The sequence below is a fragment of the Erythrolamprus reginae genome, chromosome 1, assembly GCF_031021105.1.
Source record: "Erythrolamprus reginae isolate rEryReg1 chromosome 1, rEryReg1.hap1, whole genome shotgun sequence".
NCBI classification, from domain to species: Eukaryota; Metazoa; Chordata; class Lepidosauria; order Squamata; family Dipsadidae; genus Erythrolamprus; species Erythrolamprus reginae.
In genome coordinates, this window is record NC_091950.1 from 19,207,179 (window position 1) to 19,232,911 (window position 25,733).

Consider the following 25,733-nt stretch of genomic DNA (forward strand, 5'->3'; position numbering starts at 1 on the left):
AGGAGATAAATCTGGCTCCTCTGCTGAAGTCAATGCCTTCAGGATGAAAACTTACAGATATAGATTAAGAGAGTTGAAAGGGACCTTGCAGGTCATCTAGTCCAACCCGCGGCCTAAGCAGACCTTATTTGACAGATGGCAGTTCAAGTCTCTCCTTGAAAGCTTCCAATGATGATGTTCCCATCCTAATGAAGCTCAGGATGATGTTGCCGGAGAGGAGAAGTAGGGTTGGTGGTGGAGGTCCTGCTTTTCTGGATTTTTCAACTCGCTTTTGGGACACACCACAGCCGCCCAATATCGTGCAAAAGAAACCAAGAGAATTCTCAGTCTCCTCCAAAGACGTGGCTCAGGGGAACATCAGATGAGTTGCGAAATGCAGCCCTTCGCCCGTCCACTCTGCTCCAAATAACCCAGGGTCTCCTTGACCCCCACCCATGACAATCCCCCAAAGCATCAGCAGCAGCAATGTAGCAGCGAATGTGAAAGGTTAAAGCGACACTAATCTTCTTCCATGGATGCTGAAGAAGAGTCCGATGAGTGGGCAGGGGTCAGCTCCAGCCGGGCAGTTGATGCAGCACATGCCAAAATTTCCAAGGTTTCCAAAACAATTCTGGACGTTCCCACTAAATTGCTGTAGAAGCGAGTGTCCTTCCCTTTCAGTTGAGGACTACGCAACCAAACCGCCACCCTTTTTATTATTATTTTTTTATTTTTGGACACAAATAACAATTCCCTAAAAGAGGAGACGGAGACCCATCAGGTCTCCGTGGCTCCAACAGCAAATACAACAGAGGTGGTGAACTTTTTGGCTCCCCCCGCTTTTATTTATACGTGGAAAGCTTTCCATTTCCCTGGAGCATCCTTGCCCTTTTTCGGGGACTTCTCCCCGCTGGCCTCTTTGAAGCAATAGACCCCAAAGAGTTTGTATTTCTTGTCAGGGAAGCCCAGGTTGCGAACGCCGGGTTCCCGGCCACCACAGCGAGACCTGGGGTTGACGATAGGATAGCGGACGCTTCCATCCCCGACCCAGCCGGCTTCACATTTGTCCAGCAGCTGGATCTTCCAGGCGGCGTAGAGTTGGCCGACTTTGGCCACCATAGCTCCGCTTCGCTTGCAGGCCAAGACGGCTTCGGGGAAGCTGAGTTTGCGGTAGGTTTTGAGGAAGAAGACTTTGCCTGAAAGAAATCAGGAGGAGAAAGCATCAGGAAAAAAGGTGATCGACGAGGTCAGATGTCTTCAAATTTGGCAACTTTAAGACTAGTGGACTTCAACTCCCAAAATTCTCCAGCCAACTGAAGAATTCTGGGAGTTGAAGTCCACAAGTCTTAAAGTTGCAAAGTTTGGGAACCTCTGGATTAGGCCTTTCCTGTCCTACAATCTACAGCATATATGTGGACCTTTTACAAGTAGTCCTTCACTTATAATCATTGGATGGTTCAGGGTGGGAAATTTGTGATAGGTGGGGCATTTTTTAATTATTATTATGTGTGTTGGGCAATGATAACAATAATAATAACTACAACAACAACAATGACAGCAGCAGCAGTAGCTGCAACAGTGTTTGTTTGTTTGTTTGTTTGTTTGTTTGTTTGTTTGTTTGTTTGTTTGTTTGTTTGTTTATTAGATTTGTATGCCGTCCCCTCTCCGAAGACTCGGGGCGGCTAACAACAGTATAAAAAGACAATGTAAACAAATCTAATATTAAAAATAATCTTAAAAACCCCAATTTAAAGAACCACTCATACATACAAGCATACCATGTATAAATTCTGTAAGTGTTGAAAGTGTGACTACACATACAATGACAATAAGGTATTTATTTATAATATTGATTTGTTTAGTAACTGTTCAAAGTTTCGACAGCACTGAAAAAAATGGCACGACCATTTTTCACACCTAGATCAATGGATGCTTGTCAACTGGTCCATATTTATGATGGCTCCAATGTCCGGGTGGTGGTGGTGTCACATGATCACCTTTCGTAATCTTCTGACAAGCAAAATCAAAAGGGGAAGCCAGATTCATTTAATAACTGTGTTGCTAACTTTAACAACTGTAGTAATTCACTTAGCAACTGTGGCAGGAAAGATCTATAAACTAATCCTAGGACCTGCATGCAATAGGAAATGAACTTCCACTTTCTGGTGCAAGCATGCACACCAGCCAGCTAGTCTTCCGGTTACTGGCACGTATGCACACCAAGAAAGGGGTCCCTGTCGCCACCACTACCGGTGCAGTGGAATGCGCAGCTTTGCCTGACAAGAGGGCAGGCGCCCATGTCCGCATGAGATTTGGCTTCTGTGTATGTGTAGGAAGCCAAATGTCACGTGGGGACCATAGTTCCCTCTAAGCTGAGCAGTGAGCAATCGCTCACTTAAAAATCATCATCAACTCAGAGTTTTCCAAACCTGCCCAGAAGCCGAGAGGGAAAGAGTGAGAGGGAAGGAGAGAGAGAGGAAGAGAGAGAAACAGAGAGAAAAAAGAGAGGAAGGAAAAGAGAAAGAAAAAGAATGGGAGTAAGGAAGAGAGAAAGAAAATCAAAATCTAGTTTGAAACTAGCTCAACTATTTAAGTGGCATTTTGATATTGATAGAGTTGCCCTATTATGAGCTCACTGTTATAGACACACAGTACAGTACTTTATTTTGAAATTCTCTGAGGCAAAACAGGGTGGGTTTTTTGTTTGTTTGTTTGTTTGTTTTGTTTGTTTGTTTATTATTTATTTATTTATTTATTTATTTATTTATTTATTTATTTATTTATTTATTTATTTATTTATTTATTTATTATTTCTGTGCCGCCCAGTCCCGAAGGGACTGCCACTCAGACACTATACTTTTCCGCCCACCCCCCCAAAAAATGAGAGGGAACACTGGTGACAATCCAATAATAAAACAACTAAAAACCCTTATTATAAAACCAAACATACACACAAACATACCATGCATAACTTGTAATGGCCTAGGGGGGAGGAATATCTCAACTCCCCCATGCCTGGCGGTATAATTGAGTCTTGAGTAGTTTACGAAAGACAGGGAGGGTGGGGGCAATTCTAATCTCCGGGGGGAGTTGGTTACAGAGGGCCGGAGCCACCACAGAGAAGGCTCTTCCCCTGGGGCCCGCCAAACGACATTGTTTAGTCGACGGGACCCGGAGAAGGCCAACTTATTTAAGTGGCATTTTGATATTGATAGAGTTGCCCTATTATGAGCTCACTGTTATAGACACACAGTACAGTATTTTATTTTGAAATTCTCTGAGGCAAAACAGGGTGGGTTTTTTGTTTGTTCTTTTGTTTGTTTGTTTATTTATTTATTATTTCTGTGCTGCCCAGTCCCGAAGGGACTGCCGCTCAGACACTACACTTTTCCGCCCCCCCCAAAAAAAAAATTAGAGGGAACACTGGTGGGGACACTCACTTGTGCGAGATTTCAGTGATTTTCAGTGGTTTCTTTGCTTCTGTGCATGCACAGAAATAGAAAAACACACAAATTGGCAAAATCTCATACGCAACAGAATCCTCGCTTCTTATCTTTCCCCCAACTAACATCAGATTGTGCCTCCTTGTTCTTCTGTTCACTTTCCTATTGAAAACACTTCCCTCGTGGACCTTATTTAACCCTTTAACATATTTAAATGTTTCGATCATGTCCCCCCTTTTCCTTCTGTCCTCCAGACTATACAGATTGAGTTCATGAAGTCTTTCCTGATACGTTTTATGCTTAAGACCTTCCACCATTCTTGAAGTCCGTCTTTGGACCCGTTCAATTTTATCCATATCTTTTTGTAGGTGAGGTCTCCAGAACTGAACACAGTATTCCAAATGGGGTCTCACCAGTGTTCTATACAGCAGGATCACAATCTCCCTCTTCCTGCTTGTTATACCTCTAGCTATGCAGCCAAGCATCCTACTTGCTTTCCCTGCCGCCTGACTGCACTGTTCACCCATTTTGAGACTGTCAGAAATCACTACCCCTAAATCCTCCTCTTCTGAAGTTTTTGCTAACACAGAACTGCCAATACAATACTCAGATTGAGGATTCCTTTTCCCCAAGTGCATTACTTTACATTTGGAAACATTAAACTGTAGTTTCCATTGCTTTGAACCATTGTTTTTTTGCCTGAATACAGCATTTTCTTCTGATTTGGGACAAAAATGAAATTGCTTCAAAGCAGGTCATAAATTGGGTTGGTTATGTTGGCTTTATGGACATCATGACTTATGACCATAATGAGAAGGCTTCAATACAGCCATAAGTTGAGGACTAACTCTAAGGAGTACAGTCAAGCGAAGATTCTCAGAAACAAAGAATATCTTTCCCCCAAGCTTATTATAATTTATGTTTGGTATGTATGTGCTGTTTGGTTTTTAATTGATAGGGTTTTTAGTTTTTTTCTTAACATTAGATTTGTGCCTGTACAATATTGTTTTATCACTTGTTGTGAGCCGCCCCGAGTCTTCGGAGAGGGGCGGCATACAAATCTAATAAATTATTATTAATTATTATTTATTATCTCCGAGACCGCCTTCTGCCGCACGAATCCCAGCGACCGATTAGGTCCCACAGAGTGGGCCTTCTCCGGGTCCCGTCAACTAAACAATGTCGGTTGGCGGGCCCCAGGGGAAGAGCCTTCTCTGTGGTGGCCCTGACTCTCTGGAACCAGCTCCCCCCCAGAGATTAGAACTGTCCTTACCCTCCTTGCCTTTCGTAAACTCCTTAAAACCCACCTTTGTCGTCAGGCATGGGGGAACTGAGATATCTCTCCCGGGCCTATACAATTTATGTATGGTATGCTTGTATGCATATCTGTTTAATAATGGGGTTTTTAAATATTTTAAATTGTAAATTATTAGATTTGTCATGAACTGTTTTATTGTGTTGTGAGCCGCCCCGAGTCTACGGAAAGGGGCAGCATACAAATCTAATAAATAAATAAATAAATAAACCCAAGGTGAAGAAAGCACGGAGGGAGAAAGTTATCAGGGATAATGACGAGGAACAAAGACATCTGGAGCTGTTCCGATTTTTGTCTTTAGAAGAAAAATCTGTCATTTGCTTGGGGAAAAGTTTAAATTTGGCAAAGCGGCACTATCGAGCCTGGGCATGCATCCAACACACAGGGGAAGATCTCAGCCGTTAAACCTTGCGGGTGTGATCCAAACGGCCAAGATGCGAGATGAGCCTGCAGCATCCCCAGGGATCGAGTGTGAAGCTGCGAGTTGGATCAGGAATGACAGGAAAGGTGAAAATTGAAATTCCACACCCTTAAAGAGCTGCATCTGTTTCTCACAAACCCTCCACACCCCACATCCCAACCAGGAATTAGTGCAGTGTTTCATAACCTTGGCAACTTTAAGACGGGAGGACCAATCAGCAGTTGATTATTATTATTATTGCTGTTGTTGTTGTTGTTATTATTATTATTATTATTATTATTATTTATTAGATTTGTATGCCGCCCCTCTCCGAAGACTCGGGGCGGCTCACAACAATGATAAAAAACAGTATTATAATGAAACAAATCTAATATTAAAAAGAAAATATATAAAACCCTATCATATTAAAACCAGACAACACATACATACCAAACATAAAATATAAAGAGCCTGGTTGCTACTGGTACGGCCTGGTTCTTACGAACTGGTAGCAAAGGCAGTTGGAGGCTCCGCCCACTTACCCTGGATGCTTCTGCACATGTGCAGAAACTTCTGCAGATGCACAGAAGTGTCGTGCGTGCATGAACCAGTAGCGATGGGATTTAGGACCCATCACTGACTTCAATTCCCAGAATTCCCTAGCCAGACTGGGTGAAGTCCACCGTCTTTAAAGTTGCTAAAGTTGAGAATCAATAATCTAATGCCACGACTCCTTAATACAGTGGTACTTCCATCTACAAACACCTCTACTTATGAACTTTTCTAGATAAAAACCAGGTGTTCAAGATTTTTTGGCTTCTTCTCAAGAACCATTTTCCAGTTACAAACCTGAGCCTCTGAAACAGTAACTGGAAAAATCAGGCAGAAGCCTCCGTGGGGCCTCTCTAGGAATCTCGTGGGAGGAAACAGGGCTGCAAAAGTCAGGTAGAAGCCTCCGTGGGGCCTCTCTAGGAATCTCCTGGGAGGAAACAGGGCTGGAAAAGGCAGACAGAAGCCTCCTTGGGGCCTCTCTAGGAATCTCCTGGGAGGAAACAGGGCAGAAAAGATGGGGAGAAGCCTTTTTGGGGGCCTCTCTAGGAATCTCCTGGGAGGAAGCAGGGCCAGAAAAGATAGAGATAAGCCTCCATGGGGCCTCTCTAGGAATCTCCTGGGAGGAAACAGGGCCAGAAAATATGGGGAGAAGTCACCGTGGGGCCTCTCTAGGAATCTGCTGGGAGGAAACAGGGCCAGAAAAGATGGGGACAAGCCTCTGTGGGGCCTCTCTAGGAATCTGCTGGGAGGAAACATGCTGGAAAAGCAGAGAGGAGCCTCCATGGGGCCTCTCTAGGTATCTCCTGGGAGGAAACAGGGCAAGAAAAGGCAGGGAGAAGCCTCTGTGGGGCCTCTCTAGGAATCTCCTGGGAGGAAACAGGGCCTCCACCCTCCCTGTGATTTTCCCAATCGCACGCATTATTTGCTTTTACTTTGATTCCTATGGGAAAAATTGCTTCTTCTTTCAAACTTTTCTACTTAAGAACCTGGTCACGGAACGAATTAAGTTCGTAAGTAGAGGTACCGCTGTAGTTCGAAAAATGTGGTATCTCATTCTTTCTCACCCACCCACCCACACTCACACACATATGCAAACACACACACACACACACAGAGAGACAGAGTTTCCTTCCCCTAATCAAGGCGAACAACAGGAGATTAAATGCCTCCCATGCAAAGATGGATTGAATTGATGGAGGCATTTCAAGGCTGATGTGCTGCTACTTAGCTGGCCTCTGATTACAGTAATGAAACCTCCTGCCCGCATCCCCCCGAGATAATGTAATTTACACTCTTCGGGACAAATCCCATCAGAGTCTTACATCATATTGCCATCTCCAAGCATAATTACCACCTTTTTTTATTTATTTTAACATCCCTCGTGGGACTCGAAGCCCAAAGGTGCAAGCTCATAAACTGCCAGAGATGGGCCGAGCTTTCTCTTAAATGTGTTGCTATGATTTGTGGGAACTGGCTGTTTCGTTTTTTCTTGCATCGGCTCGTAAATTAACTTTCCCCGTGCTGCTTCGTCTGGACCACTCAAAATGGACCATCCATTAAAAGCTCTGGGAAACATAAACCAGCCAGCGCTGTAGAAAATGGTGGCGCACACACATTGATTAATTATCTCCATCAAGTCAATCTTGATTCTTTAAGAACCACAATAGATTAGATTCTCTCTTGGATGCTCCGTCCCTAAAGTGGTCCTTCGGCTGTTCTAAGAGTGGGTGCATCCATCACTACTGTAACTGAGTCTATCTATTTTATTTTATTTTATTTATTTATTTATTTGCTTTGTCCAATACACAATGAGAGTTTTACTGGGTATATATCTATATACACATAGTAAAATGCATGATGAAGGTTATAGAGGAGATACTCATAGTAAAATATATCTAAGAAATAATAGAAAAGAAGATATAGTAATAGAACATATCAATGAAAGAATAGAAGAAGAGATATAGGAATAGAAGAAAGGAATAGGAGATATAGGAGAGCAATAGGACAGGGGACGGAAGGCACTCTAGTGCACTTGTACTCGCCCCTTACTGACCTCTTAGGAATCTGGATAGGTCAACCGTAGATAATCTAAGGGTAAAGTGTTGGGGGTTTGGGGATGACACTATGGAGTCCAGTAATGAGTTCCATGCTTCGACAACTCGGTTACTGAAGTCATATTTTTTACAGTCAAGCTTGGAGCGGTTAATATTAAGTTTAAATATGTTGTGTCCTTTACTTTATTAAGTTTAAATCTATCTGCTTTACTGCAGTTGTCTTTGACTTCTCATTCCTTCCAACTTTCCCAGTGTTGTGGCAGGATTGAGGGGTGGGATGGGGTGGCTCAAGATTGCCATCTGTTAAAAACTCGAATCCTATGGCAGTGATGGTGAACGTTTTTTTCCCCTTCAGGTGCCAAAAGCACATGTGCGTGGACTATAAGAACATAAGAAAATAAGAAGAGCCATGCTGAATCAGGCCAAAGCCCACCGAGTCCAGCATTCTGTGTCCCACAATGGCCCACCAATTGTCCATGGGGATTTTGAGCAGAAAGAGAAGGCAAGACCCTCCCTTTCCCTTGGCCCCCAACAAATGGGACCCAAAGGAACCCTGCCTGCCTCAACCAACATAGAGGCGGCACATGGACATCTGTTTCAATAACCACCGATACACTTGGCATCCATGAACCTGCCTTGAAGCTATCCTGGCTGACAGCTGTCTGGACCTCTTCTGGAAGGGAATTCCATAAACCAAGGACCCTCTGGGTGAAGAAATATTTCCCTTGATTTGTCCTCACTTTCTTACCTATGAGCTTTAGGAAGTGCCCCCTTGTCCTAGTATATTTTGCCATACTAATATGCTGACTAGTGTACATCCATGAGTGCCCACACCCATAAAAAACATAGAAACATAGAACCTAAAAACCTAAGAAGAGCCATGCTGAATCAGGACAAAGCCCATCAAGTCCACCAATTGTCCATGGGGATCTTGAGCGGAAAGAGAAGGCAAAACCCTCCCTTTCCCTCGACCCCCAACAAATGGGACTCAAGGGAACCCTGCCTGCCTCAACCAAAATAGAGGCGGCACATAGAAACACAGAAGATTGACGGCAGAAAAAGACCTCCTGGTCCATCTAGTCGGCCCTTATACTATTTCCTGTATTTTATCTTAGGATAGATATAAGTTTAACCCAGGCATGCTTAATATCAGTTACTGGAGATTTACCAACCACGTCAGCTGGAAGTTTATTCCAAGCATCTACTACTCTTTCAGTAAAATAATATTTTCTCACATTGCTTCTGATCTTTCCCCCAACTAACCTCAGATTGTGCCCCGTAGTTCTTGTGTTCACTTTCCTATTAAAAACACTTCCCTCTTGAACCCATAATTCAATGTCTGAGAAAGGCAAAAACGGCTTCCCCTGGCCTCCGCAGAGGCCCTCTGGAGGACGGAAATGGACCCCGTTTCCTGACTTCTGGTGGGCCTAGGAGGCCTGTTTTTTGCCCTCCCCAGGCTCCATAGGCCTCCCCAGAGCCTGTGGAGAGCGAAAATGCCCTCCCCCGCCCCTGGAGGCCTTCTGGAAGCCAAAAACACCTTCCCAGGCCCTATGCATGCGCCGAAAATCAGGTGGCTGGCATGAACATTCGCGCTGGAGCTAAGGCAAGGCAATGGTTCGTGTGCCAGCAGATATGGCTCTGTGTGCCACACATGCCATCGGTTCGCCGTCACTGTCGTATGGCATCTCAGGTCCCCTTCATGATTGGATAACTGCATTCTTGTCAAACAGACAACACGTGGTTAAAATAGGGAGTGCCTGAAGAAATTCTGCCCCTGTCAACAGGGATGACCCTCAAGGCAGCGTTCTAGGACCACAACTATTCATACCTTTGTGACCATATTACAAGCAACTGCGTCCTCTTTGCTGACATGATTAAATGATTTAATACCACTGACAATAGTGCTACCCTTCAAAAAGACTTTGACGATGTGTCAGAATGGTCAAACAACTGGCAACTTCAAATAGAAGTTATTCTATTCTCTCTCCCCACTTTTATTCCTACCATCTACCTACCTACTTCTATCATCACTCTGTCACTCTATCTACCTACCTCTACCGTCTCTCTCTCTCTCCATTCATCCATGATCCATCCATCCATTCACCATCTAACTACACTGCTCAAAAAAGTGGACAGTTTGATTTCACAGAAGTTTGATTGACTTGGAGTTATATTGTGTTGTTTAAATGTTCCCTTTATTTTTTTGAGCAGTGTATTTCTATCCCATATGCCCCTTAGCTACTATGGTTTTTTATGTATGGTTTGTTAGGTTGTGTGATTGTTTTTTATAATAAGGGTTTTAAATTGTTCTTTTAACATTAGATTTGTACATTATGTATTGTTGTTGTGAGCCGCTCTGAGTCCTCAGAGAGGGGTGGCATACAAATCTAATAAATTATTATCATTATCATTATCATTATCATTATCATTATCATTATCATTATCATTATCATTATCATTATCATTATCATTATCATTATCATTATCATTATCATTATCATTATCATTATCATTATCATTATCATTATCATTATCATTATCATTTGTGGTTAGCTCTGTCCCAGCTCCTGCCCAAGGAATGTGGAGGTGGATGTGGGGGAGACATCCACATGCCGCAGGCCTGTTTTGCTCCCAATGGAACCTGCCGACAAAGCCTCCTCTGACCAAGGAAGCGTGAGTGACAGGGAAGAGGGGAGTTTGGCAGACAGCCCAGGAGGAGATCAATCATCTCTATTATCCCTGGATTCTGAACAAGAATTAATGACACATCCACGCATGCGTAGAGTGATGCATAGGAGACAACAACTGAAGGATTATTACAAGAGAAAATGAGGTCACCTGTGGTTGCGTGGGGCTGCTGTAATTAGTACTACAGATAAAAGTGCAACCTGGTGTTTTAGCCTCATGGCAGTTTATCTGATTCATTGTTTCATCAAGATCGTGGTTTTTGTGCTGTTCAAGATTGTGTGTGGACTCTCTGGACTTTAGAATTGGACTCAATTTCCCAGTTATTGGGTGAACAATTGGATTGCATTTAACCTGTGCCTTGTGTGTACCAGAAAATCCCTTTGACATTTAAAAAGGGAGCTGTTTCTGTTTTTCTGTTGATAAAAACTTTTGGGTTTTCCTTTTATTGTGTGTTGTGTGTCTTCCTGGACTAATTACCCTGTAATTACAGGCAGTTGAAACACGCCAGCAGAACACAACGGAACTGCAAAGAGCAAAATTTTCAGTTGGATCCTTGTTCTACTCTACTTCTATTCCTAATCTCTTTGTCTCAACTCTGCTGGAGAGGACGGTTCTAATAAGTTTAATGAAATAAATAAAATGGCTGTTTCCTACAGTTTTTCAGAGGGTCTTCCAGTCTTGTAAATAGGAGAACATGGCTGCAAAAAGATGATAATCCAGCTTAGAGCAGTGTTTTTTAAACTTGGCAACTTGAAGATGTCTCTGAACTTCAACTCCCAGAATTCCTCAGCCAGCTGGCTAGGGAATTCTGGGAATTGAAGTCCAGAAATGTTCAGGTTGCCACGGTTGAGAAATACTGCCTTAAAGGGACACAATTCTTCCAAGTTCCAATTGATTAACAGAGCCTTGTGGGATATGAACTGTGGTCAAACTGATTCTAACTTTTCCTACAGTTTCCCACCCAGGCTAAGGTGCATCCTTCATCCCCACACCCTCAAGTTTATCACGTGGACCACTCCGGTTCTCTGAATGTCCACAGTCTTCCCCTGTACTGGCTGATGCAGAACAAAGGATGACCTTGAAGCTTCTGGAAATAATTTATTCAAATTAGGCCATAGAGATTGTACATAGTTCACATTATAATACAGACTTGTCGCGCAGTCGCCTGTTTTTTGTGAGTTTTAACTTTTTATGTCTATGTTACATTTGTAATACAGTGATACCTCGTCTTACGAACTTAATTGGTTCCAGGATGAGGTTTGTAAGGTGAAAAGTTTGTAAGACGAAACAATGTTTCCCATCGGAATCAATGGAAAAGCGATTAATGCATGCAAGCCCAAAACTCACCCCTTTTGCCAGCCGAAGCACCCGTTTTTGCGCTGCTGGGATTTCCCTGAGGCTCCCCTCCATGGGAAACCCCACCTCCAGACTTCCGTGTTTTTGTGATGCTGCAGGGGAATCCAGCAGGGGAATCCCAGCAGCGCAAAAACGGGCACTTCGCTGGCAACAGAAACATAGAAACATAGAAGTCTGATGGCAGAAAAAGACCTCATGGTCCATCTAGTCTGCCCTTAGACTATTTTCTGTATTTTATCTTACAATGGATATATGTTTATCCCAGGCATGTTTAAATTCAGTTACTGTGGATTTATCTACCACGTCTGCTGGAAGTTTGTTCCAAGGATCTACTACTCTTTCAGTAAAATAATATTTTCTCATGTTGCTTTTGATCTTTCCCCCAACTAACTTCAGATTGTGTCCCCTTGTTCTTGTGTTCACTTTCCTATTAAAAACACTTCCCTCCTGGACCTTATTTAACCCTTTAACATATTTAAATGTTTCGATCATGTCCCCCACTTTTCCTTCTGTCCTCCAGACTATACAGATTGAGTTCATGAAGTCTTTCCTGATACGTTTTATGCTTAAGACCTTCCACCATTCTTGTAGCCCGTCTTTGGACCCATTCAATTTTGTCAATATCTTTTTGTAGGTGAGGTCTCCAGAACTGAACACAGTATTCCAAATGTGGTCTCACCAGCACTCTATATAGCGGGATCATAATCTCCCTCTTCCTGCTTGTTATACCTCTAGCTATGCAGCCAAGCATCCTACTTGCTTTCCCTACTGCCTGAAGTCCAGAGGCGGGGCATCCCAGTGGCGGCAGCTTGGGTTTGTAAGGTGAAAATAGTTTGGAAGAAGAGGCAAAAAAACCCCGGGTTTGTATCTCAATAAGTTTGTATGACGAGGGGTTTGTAAGACGAGGTATCACTGTATATGTATGTAAATAAAAATTTCTAATTAAAAATTAAAAAAGAAGCTTCTGGAACTAATTTGTGGTAGCTAGTATCTTTCCCCCTCATGCGACCACCCTTCCCCGATTCCCACAGTACTATTTATGGCAAGTACTTGTACTTGTGTACAAGTAATACTTGTCTACAAGTATTGTACTTGTGGCAAGCCAAAGTCTCTAACTCAAAACGATGGCTTCGGCCTGACAAAATACTTTCTCCAAGCACCAAACCATCATTAAAACAGCCCCATCTATTATGGATTATAGGCATATAGAGACCACATCCCATTTTCTTATGAACTAGCACAGGCAAGCTGTGGCTCGCTGCTTTCCCACGGCTAAAATCAAGAAGGCTTTCCCTCACGCTCTCCCCTTCACTTCTAATTACAGTTTTTATGGCTCAGACAGCTTGATTCATAGCTGCTCAAGTGCGGCTTGCTCTAAAAATCCAACCGGCCATATGGTTCCACCGGCGAGAGAATAGCTGCCCGCAAACGATCCAAGATTCCCACGGTAGAGTTCGGAGATCAGGGCAGGGAGCAATAAACGTCCAGACCAGAAGGGTGGAAGCATTTATCCATGTGGCGGAGAGGTTTTGCTCCATAGCAGAAGCCACCGGGATCTCTTCATAATCCATTTGGCAAGCCAAGAGGGGTTTCGTGACCTGTATCAATTATGCAAAGGGAGGACGGCGTAGAAATCTTCCCTTGCATAACTTATTATATATATATATAATAAGCAAAAAAAACATGTGACACATACAGATAGAATTGTCGGCTATCAATAAAATTAACTGCCTTGGAAATGGCCCTGGGTTGGGCCGAGAGGCAAATAAGGAGCTGTGATGTTCCTTCAATACACCAGGGTGATTCGACACAAAAATATGTAACCCTTCCCTGGTGCAGAGCTGAAGGGATTGGATACTGTAGCCCAGAGGATAATTCTCTGCCTTACAAGGCAAAGGTTGCAGGTTCAAATCCCAGTGGGTATGGCTAGCTGATGAGGCCAAAATAAGGCCGAAATAGATCTATCCTAGTCTCCCTTAATTTTCAATTTCAGCAAAAAAACATGTGACATATACATATATATACAGTGGTACCTCAAGATACGAACCCCTCGTCTTACGAACAACCCGAGATACGAACCCGGGGTTCAGAAAAATTTTGCCTCTTCTTACGAACTTTTTTCGTGTTACGAACGGCAAACCTGAACTTCCGGGTTTGGCGGTTCGGGAGGCTGCTGGGAAGCCCCGCAGCCCGGCTGTCACCTTTTAAAACAGCCAGGGGGCTTCCCAGTTGCCTCCCGGAGCCAAACCCGGAAGTTCGGGTTTGGCGTTCGGCTTGGAGAGGCTGCTGGGAAGCCACCCGGTTGTTTTAAAATGTGACAGCCAGGCTGCGGGGCTTCTCGGCGGCAGCGGCAGGTACGTAAGACGAAAACGTTCAGGAGGCCACTTTGGGTTTTTGGCTGGGAGGGAGGGCAGGAGGTCCGACGCTGGGGGAGGGAGTCAGGAAGGTCCTCTTGCTCCCCCCCTCAGCGAAAAACACAAAGACGGTCTGCCATCGCATGACAGGCAGGGCGGAGCAGCGTGGAGCAAAGGGAGTCTGAAACCGCCAGCAGCTTCAGTTTCCCATTGCTCCGCGGGCGGCGGCAGACCGCCTTTGTATTTTTGGCTGGGGGGGAAAGCAGGAGGCGCAGGATCAGGCCGGCGGCGGGCACGGGAGAGGCAGCAGGTCTGCATCCTGGGCGGGTGGGCGGGCCGCGGGCGAGGAGGCGCAACCGAGCGGGCCGGCTCAGGCTCTGGCTAGGATGGGGCGGGCAGCGGCTGGGCGCGGCAGCGAGGGTGCGTCTGACTCGGGGCTGGCGGCGCCTGACGCAGCGGGGAACAACAGCGTGGGAGGCAGGAGAGGACCAGGCAACCGGAGCAGCGTTGCCGCTGCTCCCGGCTTGGCTTCCCTGGCCGCCTTGGCTTCCCTGGCCGCCTGGCGCTGCGATCTTCCAATCTTCCCTTGGCGATCTTCTGATCTTCCCTGGCTTCCCTGGCCGCCAGGGAAGCGGCCAGGGAAGCCAAGGGAACATCGGAAGATCGCAGCGCTAGGCGGCCAGGGAAGCCAAGGGAAGATCGCCAAGGAAAATGCCCAGCCCAGCCGCCCCCCCCCCCCCGAGGCGTTTTCCTGGAAAGAATGCCATCCACCACCGAGCTTTTCGTAATCTGTTTAAATTTCCTTCACTCCCCCCCCAACATTCCCCGCCTTGCCTCGCTTGACTGGCCAGAGGACATGACATTCACCGCCTCCCGTGCCTCCTTTGGCTTTGCGATTGGACGCGCCTCCCGCCGCTCTGCCCAATCGCAAAGCCAAAGGAGGCACGGGAGGCGGTGAATGTCATGTCCTCTGGCCAGTCACGGGAGGCAAGGCGGGGAATGTTGGGGGAGTGAAGGAAATTTAAACAGATTACGAAAAGCTCGGTGGTGGTGATTGCACTCCTTTTAGAAAAACGCCTCCACGGGGGCTGGGCTGGGCATTTTCCTGGAAGGAATGCCATCCACCACCGAGCTTTTCGTAATCTGTTTAAATTTCCTTCACTCCCCCAACATTCCCCGCCTTGCCTCCCGTGACTGGCCAGAGGACATGACATTCACCGCCTCCCGTGCCTCCTTTGGCTTTGCGATTGGACGCGCCTCCCGCCGCTCTGCCCAATCGCAAAGCCAAAGGAGGCACGGGAGGCGGTGAATGTCATGTCCTCTGGCCAGTCACGGGAGGCAAGGCGGGGAATGTTGGGGGAGTGAAGGAAATTTAAACAGATTACGAAAAGCTCGGTGGTGGTGATTGCACTCCTTTTAGAAAAACGCCTCCACGGGGGCTGAGCTGGGCATTTTCCTGGAAGGAATGCCATCCACCACCGAGCTTTTCGTAATCTGTTTAAATTTCCTTCACTCCCCCCCCCAACATTCCCCGCCTTGCCTCCCGTGACTGGCCAGAGGACATGACATTCACCGCCTCCCGTGCCTCCTTTGGCTTTGCGATTGGGCAGAGCGGCGGGAGGCGCGTCCATAGGCTTGGTCGGGTCGCCGCAGCACCCTCCCTTCGCCAACCCTTTGGCGGTTACCGGTGGGCTTAGGGTGCCTCGGCACCGACTTCGCTGCCCCTTCCCGAGCCCAACCCCGTGACATTCGCTTTCCTCCCGCCCGCAGCCGAGACTGATCGTGGGCTCCTTCGCAACTTCGGAGAGCTTCCAGGGCATGAAAGCTCACGAAAACCAGGAAGCTCTCCGAGGTTGCGAAGGAGCCCACGATCAGTCGGCTGTGGGTGGGAGGAAGGCGAATCCCCCGTGGGCTCCGTTACATCTTCCGCTGCCAGCCAGGCCATGCTGGCGGCAGCGGAACAATCGCCTTCCTCCCGCCCGCAGCCGACTGACCGTGGGCTCCTTCCCGAGCTCCCTTCCTGAGCCTCCCGTTCTCTCTCCCCCCCCCCCTCGCCCCTTCGCCTCCCTGTGTTCCTAGGAGAAGTGCTGGGGATTGAGGCAAGACAGACCTTCTGCTCCTCACCAGCACTTCTCCTAGGAACACAGGGGGGCGAAGGGGCGAGGGGGCGGAGAGAGAACGGGAAGCTCAGCATTCCGTCAGCCGCAGCGCTGGCTGTCAACTTTTCTTTTTAAAACTGGGCAGGAGCTGAGTTGCCTCCCCATTGCTAAAAAGAAAAGTTGACAGCCAGCGCTGCGACTGACGGAATGCTGAGCCTCCCGTTCTCCCCCCCCCCCCACCTTGCCCCTTCCGGTTTCGGCGTTCGGGAGACCGCTGGGTTCCCAGCTGTCTCCGAACGCCAAACACCAAAGCCGAACTTCCGCCTTCAGGAGACAGCTGGGAAGCGGCGCGGCTCTTTTAAAAGATGACAGCCGGCCTGGGGGGCTTCCCAGCACCCCCGAACCCTGTGCTGGCAAGCCCCCCAGGCCGGCTGTCACCTTTTAAAAGAGCCGCGCCGCTTCCCAGCAGTCGCGGAAAGCCGTTTTTTTGCGGGGGGGTTTTGGTTGCACGGATTAATTGACTTTACATTGTTTCCTATGGGAAACAATGTTTCGTCTTACGAACCTTTCGTCTTACGAACCTCCCCCCGGCACCAATTAAGTTCGTATCTTAAGGTACCACTGTATATATGTATATATATACATATACCAGGGTGATTCGACACAAAATGTAACCCTTCCCTGGTACAGAGCTGAAGGGATTGGATACTGTAGCCTAGAGGATAATTCTCTGCCTTACAAGGCAAAGGTTGCAGGTTCAAGTCCCAGTGGGTATGACTAGCTGATGAGGCCAAAATAAGGCCGAAATAGATCTATCCTGGTCTCCCTTAATTTTCAAATTCAGCTTAAACATACACATACAGTGGTACCTCTACCTACGAACGCCTCTACTTAAGAACTTTTCTAGATAAGAACCGGGTGTTCAAGATTTTTTTGCCTCTTCTTAAGAACCATTTTCTACTTAAGAACCCAAGTCCAGAAAACTTTCCCAGGAAATTTGAGAGCAGCACGAAGGCCCAGGCCAGTTTCCTGCCATTCCCCGTGGGTTTCTCTCTCGGGCGCAATATTTGAGAGGCAGCCTCGCGCTGGGTGTATGGAAGGCGAATGCTTCCTCCTCGCCACCTCAAAGTCCCTCTTTTTTAAAAAAAGACCTAAAGTTTTGGATTATTTTGATTCCCCTCCCCTTCTTCCTTCAGCAGCGACTGTCCTCCTCCTCTTCTTCTTCCTCCTCCTCCTCCTCCCACCCAAATTCCGAGCTTTTATTTCTTTCCTAATGGGTTTGCCTGCATTATTTGCTTTTACATTGATTCCTATGGGAAAAATTGCTTCTACTTACAAACGTTTCTACATAAGAACCTGGTCACGGAACGAATTAAATTCTTAAGTAGAGGCACCACTGTATTTACTTCTTTCGCAGCAAACGTACACTAAATATTTACAATGTAGCTATTTCTCTAGCAGTTACTATACAAAGTACTCACAATTCTCTGTCTGCTACTCTCAGTTACAATATTCATCCACCACAAGCCACACTAATTCACAAGCCACTCCAAACCATACTAAGCCGCAATATCTTCAAGCCAATTCACAAGACACGCTAAACCAGTGATGGCAAACCTTTTTTTCCTCCGGTGCCGAAAGCACATGGGCACATGCTATTGTGCATGTGCAAGTGCCCACACCCATAATTCAATGCCAAGGGAGGGTGAAAACAGCTTCCCCCGACCCCCGGAGGCTCTCTGGAGGCCAGAAACGGCCTGTTTCCCAACTTCTGGTAGTTCCAGTAAACTCATGTTTTGCCCTCCCCAAGCTCCAAAGGCTTCCCTGGAGCTGGGGGAGGGTAAAAACGCCCTCCCCATCCTCCCAGAAGCTCTCTGGAAGCCAAAATACCCTCCCAGAGCCTCTGTGCAAGCCAAAAATCAGATGGCTGGCACATTGGAGCTGAGCTAGGGCAACTGCTCGCCTGCCAGCCGATATGGCTCTGCGTGCCACCAGTGGCACCTGTGCCATAGGTTGACAATCACTGCTCTAAACCATACTAAGCCTTAAATAACCTTAAAGGGTTAGATAAGGTTCAGGAGGGAAGTGTTTTCAATAGGAAAGTGAACACAAGAAGAAGGGGGCAAAATCTGAGGTTAGTTGGGGGAAAGATTAGAAGTAATGTGAGAAAATATTATTTTACTGAAAGAGTCATAGATGCTTGGAACAAACTTCCAGCAGACGTGGTCGGTAAATCCACAGTAACTGAATTTAAACATGCCTGGGATAAATATAAATATATATAAATATATAAAAATATATTTATATATAAATTATATATACATATATATATAATATTTATATTTATATATAAATATAAATATATATAAATGAGTACAAGTGCACTAGAGTGCCTTCTGTCCCTTGTCCTATTGCACTCCTGTATCTCCTATACCTTTCTTCTATTCCTATATCTCTTCTTCTATTCTTTCATTGATATGTTCTATTCCGATATCTTCTCTTCTATTCTTTCTTAGATATATTTTACGATGAGTATATCCTCTATAACCTTCATCATGTATTCTACTATGTGTATACCCACTAAAACCCTCATTGTGTATTGGACAAAATCAATCAATAAATAAATAAAAAATAAAAATAAAATAAAATATATATCCATCCTAAGATAAAATAAAATAAATAGAATAAGGGCAGACTAGATGGACCATGAGGTCTTTTTCTGCCATCAATCTTCTATGTTTCAAGCCAAGCCATAAGCCACACCTATGCAAAGGTGCATTATGTTTGTCAGCCAATCAGATTACATTACAATCTGCCTATTCACCGTGTCTAAGCCGTTTTACATTGTTAAAGTTATTTAACAATCATGGGCTTCCCTAAGTATGCCCATGTTACACCAACACTCTGCAGTCTGCATTGCTTGCCGATCAGTTTCCGGTCACAATTCAAAGTGTTGGTCATGACCTATAAAGCCCTTCATGGCGTCGGACCAGAATATCTCCGGGACTGCCTTCTGCCGCACGAATCCCAGCGACCAGTTAGGTCCCACAGAGTTGGCCTTCTCTGAGTCCCGTCGACTAAACAGTGTCGTCTGGCAGGACCCAGGAGAAGAGCCTTCTCTGTGGTGGCCCCGACCCTCTGGAACCAGCTCCCCCCGGAGATCAGAATTGCCCCCACCCTCCTCGCCTTTCGTAAGCTTCTTAAAACCCACCTCTGCCGTCAGGCATGGGGGAATTGAGATATACCTTTCCCCCCAGGCCTATACAATGTATGCATGTTATGTTTGTATGTATGTTTGGCTTTTAACAAGGGTTTTTAGCTATTTTAAATATTAGATTTGTCATACGTTGTTTTATTATTGTTGTTAGCCGCCCTGAGTCTACGGAGAGGGGCAGCATACAAATCTAATAAATAACTAACTAAATAACTAAATAACTAACTAAATAACTAAGTAACTGACTAACTAAATAACTAAATAAATAAATAACTAACTAACTAAATAATTAACTAACTAACTAACTAACTAACTAACTAACTAAATAATTAAATAACTAAATAACTAACTAAATAAATAACTAAATAACTAAATAACTAACTAACTAACTAACTAACTAACTAAATAAATAAATAAATAAATAAATAAATAAATAAATAAATTCTACTCTCTGCAGTTTGGAATATTGCCTCAGGTAGGGCCCCAGTCCTGACAATCTGGCCTTACCGTTCAGATTTGAAGTAAAGCAGAAGGCATCGTAACGCTCGCGGTCTTTGTGCCGGTAGCCGTAGTTCCTCACTCCAACTGGAGTGTCTTTTCGTCCACATTCATCCCGGGCCTTGGAAATGGGATACTGGACCGAGCCATCTTCCAGCCACCCAGCGTTGCACCAGTCCAGCCCGTCCAGCCAGGCTTCGTGCAACTGGTCGTAGGAGGCCAGGATGCCGTCTTGCTCCAGACAGGCCTTCTGTGCTTCGTGGAAGTTCAGTGCGTAGCGCCCCAAGCGAGGGTGGTAGGGGAAGATCACACCTGAGACAAGACAGGGAGAGGAAGCGCGGCAGTTCAGGTTTACCACACTTGATGCCTTCCCAAAGGATTGTGCGATGTGTAATGTAAACACATAGCCATCTCTCTAGCAGTTACTATACAAAGTACTCCCAACTCTCTGTTTATTATTCGCAGTTACAATACTCAGCTACAAGTCTTCAACCACTACAAGCTATGAGAAGAGAGAAGAGAAACTAACCGGGACATTACAGAATACCCTACGAAAATAGACTAACAATCCTGGGCCTAGAAAGCTTAGAACTACGGCGCCTAAAACACGATTTAAGTATTGCCCACAAGATCATATGCTGCAACGTTCTACCGGTCAATGGCTACTTCAGCTTCAACCGCAACAACACAAGAGCACACAACAGATTCAAACTTAATATTAACCGCTCCAAAGTTGACTGTAAAAAATATGACTTTAACAATCGAGTTGTCGAAGTGTGGAAGTTATTACCAGACTCAGTAATGTCAACCCCTAACCCCCAACATTTCTCCCTTAGACTATTCACGATTGACCTCTCCAGGTTCCTAAGAGGTCAGTAAGGGGCGTACATAACTGCATTAGTGTGCCTTTTGTCCCCTGTCCAATTGTCTTTCCTTTATCTCATATCTCATATATCTTTTCTTCCTTTCATATATCTTCTCCTCTATTTTTACATATTATCTTTATATATATATTACTTCATGTCTATTCTCTTCCATATGTATTGTGTATTGGACAAATGAATAAAATAAAATAAATAAATAAATAATAGATTGGATTTCCAAGAGGACAAAATACACTGAAGATGTTGCCTAGATGGGTAATGAGATGTCTGTAAGAAAGCAACCAGGTTTAGAGAGTGCCAAGGATCTCTTGTTTCAACGTTGAGCTAGAAATATTCCATTGGGACAAAACTAATGTCTTACAGAGGGATGCCCAGATGGAAATTGAGGGCTACACCAGTTTAGCCACTCCGGAAAGTTTGAAAGGGTGTCAATAGAATCAGACAATGCTGGACTTTTTTAAGGGAACCTAAGTCCTCAAATCCTAACCTCGTTATTGTCTTCATCACCACCAACACCATTATAATTTGTATGCTGCCTGACTCCCAATGCCTCTGGGCACCTGACAAGGAAGGAGGGAAGGAGAAAAGGAGGGAAGGGTGAGAGAGGAGGGAGGGAAGGAGAGAAGGAAGGAGAGAAGGAAGAGGGAGGGAAGGAGGAAAGGGAAGGGTGGGAGTGGAGGAAGGGAGGGAAGGAAGGAGGGAAAGAGGAGGGGAGGTTGGGAGGGAGCGAGGGAAGGAAGGAGGGAAGGAGAGAAGGGAAGGGTGGGAGGGAGGGAAGTAAGGAGGAAAGGAGGGAAGGGAAGGGAGGGGAGGGGAGGAAGGAAGGAAGGAAGGGAGGGAGGGAGGGAGGAAGGAGGGAAAGAGGAGGGGAGGTTGGGAGGGAGCGAGGGAAGGAAGGAGGAAAGGAGGGAGGGAAGGGTGAGAGGGAGGGAGGAAAGGAAAGAGGGAAAGAGAGAAGGAAGGGAGGGAAGGAAGGAAGGAGGGAAAGAGGAGGGAAGGGTGGGAGGGAGCGAGGGAAGGAGGGAAGGAAGGAGGGAGGGAGGGCTGGGAGGGAGGGAAGGAAGGAAGGATTTCAAAATAACTCTGCCTTGATTCTCCTTGGTATAAAGGGGATAGAAATAAACGTCAGGTTTTCAAGATGGTCTTATCATATTCAGCAACAAACCCCTCCTTCCCTCCCTCCCTCCCTCCATCCCTCCCTCTCTCCCTTCCCATATGTATAAATCTAATTTTCACCAAGAAACCTCCCTGGGCTGAATCCCTCCTTGCATACATGAATCCTACTTATATAAATCCATCAAAGGAAACAGATGGGCAACGCTGCAGTTGTGAGGCTCGGCCGGGCCCACCACTGATGCAGAGAAGCAATGGAAACTCTCTGATGGGAACCTTGTCTGAATGAATTGAATTGAACAATCCAACTGAACTCTGGGGAGCCTGATTTCAGTAACACCTGCACCCACCGCAGAAGGCGAGGACCGGGAGGAGGGAGTTAATTTGTGGTTGCAATGCTAAATAGGCACCTTCCTCGGTAGAGGTGCTTTCCTTAACTCGGGGGGTCTCCAACCCACCTGGGCCCTGGTCCACTACTGTATTTGTATTTGTATTTATTAGATTTGTATGCCGCCCCTCTCCAAAGACTCGGGACGGCTAACAACAATAAAAAAGACAATGTGAACAAATCTAATATTAAAAATAATCTTAAAAACCCCAATTTAAAGAACCACTCATACATACAAGCATAGTTCCCTCTAAGCTGAGCAGTGAGCAATCGCTCACTTAAAAATCATCATCAACTCAGAGTTTTCCAAACCTGCCCAGAAGCCGAGAGGGAAAGAGTGAGAGGGAAGGAGAGAGGAAGAGAGGAAGAGAGAGAAACAGATAGAAAAAAGAAAGGAAGGAAAAGAGAAAGAAAAAGAATGGGAGTAAGGAAGAGAGAAAGAAAATCAAAATCTAGTTTGAAACTAGCTCAACTATTTAAGTGGCATTTTGATATTGATAGAGTTGCCCTATTATGAGCTCACTGTTATAGACACACAGTACAGTATTTTATTTTGAAATTCTCTGAGGCAAAACAGGGTGGGTTTTTTGTTTGTTTGTTTGTTTGTTTGTTTGTTTGTTTGTTTATTTATTTATTATTTCTGTGCCGCCCAGTCCCGAAGGGACTGCCGCTCAGACACTATACTTTTCCGCCCCCCCCCCAAAAAAAAAATTAGAGGGAACACTGCATACAAGCATACCATGTATAAATTCTATAAGCCTAGGGGGAAGGGAAAATTTCAATTCTCCCACGCCTGACGACAGAGGTGGGTTTTAAGGAGCTTGCGAAAGCCAAGGAGGGTGGGGGCAACTCTGATATCTGGGGGGAGCTGGTTCCAGAGGGTCGGGGCCGCCACAGAGAAGGCTCTTCTCCTGGGTCCCGCCAAACGACATTGTTTAGTCGACGGGACCCGGAGAAGGCCCACTCTGTGGGACCTAACTGGTCGCTGTGATTCGTGCGGCAGAAGACGGTCCTGGAGATATTCTGGTCCGGTGCCATGAAGGGGTTTATAGGTCATAACCAACACTTTGAATTGTGACTGGAAATTGATCGGCAACCAATGCAGACTGCGGAGTGTTGGTGTAACATGGGCATACCTAGGGAAGCCCATGATTGCTCTCGCAGCTGCATTCTGCACGATCTGAAGTTTCCGAACACTTTTCAAAGGTAGCCCCATGTAGAGAGCATTACAGTAGTCGAACCTACTGGGCCTTGATCCATTCAAAACCAGGCCACAGAAGTGGTGTGTGAGCACATGAACACGTCCCCACACCCGTGAGCAGCAAGCAAATGCGGGTACACACGCGTGCCTGCCATTTGCAAAGGTCACCCCCTGCTGACCAGTCCACAAAGCCAGAAAAGATTGAGGTATTTTGCCCTTAGCTGAACCATGTTTCCCCTCCAGCGAAGTTAGTACTTCCAACAGATTACACCTGTTTGATTGCATCAAAACACCCACTTCGCTTCTCCATCATCCCACCCTAACTCAATCTCATCTCAGACTTCAGCCGAACGTATATTTTCAGCGAAATGAGATATTGATTTAACGCGGCGGCAAAAAGTCAGAGAAAGTGTTTGGCGGGGGAAGGGGTTCTCTAAGCATCGAAGGCTCCGTCTGAAATGTTTCATAGGTCACTAAAGCTCCGGCCCTCTAATAAAATGACTGTAATTTTTCGGAGCATAAGATGCACAGAGTATAACAGTGTTTCCCAACCTTGGCAACTTGAAAGTACTTGGACTTCAACTCCCAGAATTAAGATATCCCTTCCCCCTAGGCCATTACAAGTTATGCATGGTATGTTTGTGTGTATGTTTGGTTTTATAATAAGGGTTTTTAGTTGTTTTATTAATTGGATTGTTACATGCTGTTTTTATCATTGTTGCTAGCCGCCCCGAGTCTACAGAGAGGGGCGGCATTCAAATAAATGAATGAATGAATGAATGAATGAATGAATGAATGAATGAATGAATGAATAATATTCCTGAACTTTGTTTTATGATTGATCTGATGGTTACTGTGAAATTGAGTGAATGCATCAATGCAGCACATGTTATCTCAGCCTGCAAAGCTTGGGATTCGCTGAATGAGTTTACCACAAATGTAAATATTGCAGAATATACTGCCTCATGCTGCACAACTAAGCTCCATTTCATGCTGAATAAACTGAATTATTAATGTACCATAAATAGAAAACTATCTTTAGATAGATTTTATTTTACTCCAAAAGCATTTTATTAAAAATAAATCTGATAAAAAAGTTAAAAATCCAATTTAAATTTTAAAAAGTCTGATTCTTATCCACCCTGCCTTTGGGTGATGTGTAAGAAAGCTGTATGGAATTCTATAATGTCACTGGGGAATTTAGCTCCCCACAAGGGAGATTTTAATGTTACTGTTAATCTTTGAAGCCCTAAATCGACTTTCACTTTTATGATGTTCTAAAGGTGAATCAGAACCCAACTCATTCATCACTCCGGACTGAGCTGTCTTGGGGCACAAGGATGGACATAAATGCTTTCAGCTCATGTTATAAAAAGAGTGGACACATTGCTATAGTATAGGTCAGGGATCCTCGAAGTTGGCAACTTTAAGATGTGTGGACTTCAACTCCCAGAATTCTCCAGTCACTTTAGCTGGCTGGAGAATTCTGGGAGTTGAAGTCCACACGTCTTAAAGTTGCCAAGTTTGAAGGCCTCTGAGGTAAATGATAAGCGAGGGTCATGGCTGGCTGGAGAATTCTGGGAGTTGAAATCCATACGTCTTAAAGTTGCCAACTTTGAATAATTCTGAGGTAAATGATAAACAGGATCATGGCGGGCTGGAGAATTCTGGGAGTTGAAATCCATACGTCTTAAAGTTGCCAACTTTGAATAATTCTGAGGTAAATGATAAGCAGGGTCATGGCGGGCTGGAGAATTCTGGGAGTTGAAATCCATACGTCTTAAAGTTGCCAATTTTGAATAATTCTGAGGTAAATGATAAGCGAGGGTCATAGCGGGCTGGAGAATTCTGGGAGTTGAAATCCATACGTCTTAAAGTTGCCAACTTTGAATAATTCTGAGGTAAATGATAAGCAGGGTCATGGGGGGCTGGAGAATTCTGGGAATTGAAGTCCATATGTTGCCAACTTTGAAGACTTCTGAGGTAAACGATAAGCGAGGATCATGGCTGGCTGGAGAATTCTGGGAGTTGAAGTCCACACATCTTAAAGTTGCCAACTTTGAAGACCTCTGAGGTAAATAATAAGCGAGGATCATGGCTGGTTGAGGAATTCTGGGAGTTGAAGTCCACAAGTCTTAATATTGCCAAGTTTGAAGACCTCTGCTATAGGTAGTCTTAAAGTTTAATGACCCTTT

General features: G+C 45.2%; 1 protein-coding gene across 1 annotated transcript in view; it reads right to left on the reverse strand.

Annotated features, from left to right (window-relative positions):
• Positions 1-825: 825 nt before the first annotated feature.
• The window catches only part of HAPLN4 (hyaluronan and proteoglycan link protein 4), a 41,544-nt gene continuing 16,636 nt past the window's right edge, over positions 826-25,733 (reverse strand). Inside the window, exons 3-4 of the mRNA XM_070732483.1 lie at positions 19,962-20,264; positions 826-1,175 (exon numbers count right to left, since the gene is read on the reverse strand). Of these exons, the coding sequence (XP_070588584.1) occupies positions 826-1,175; positions 19,962-20,264 (653 nt within the window). The remainder of the gene's footprint in view (positions 1,176-19,961; positions 20,265-25,733) is intronic.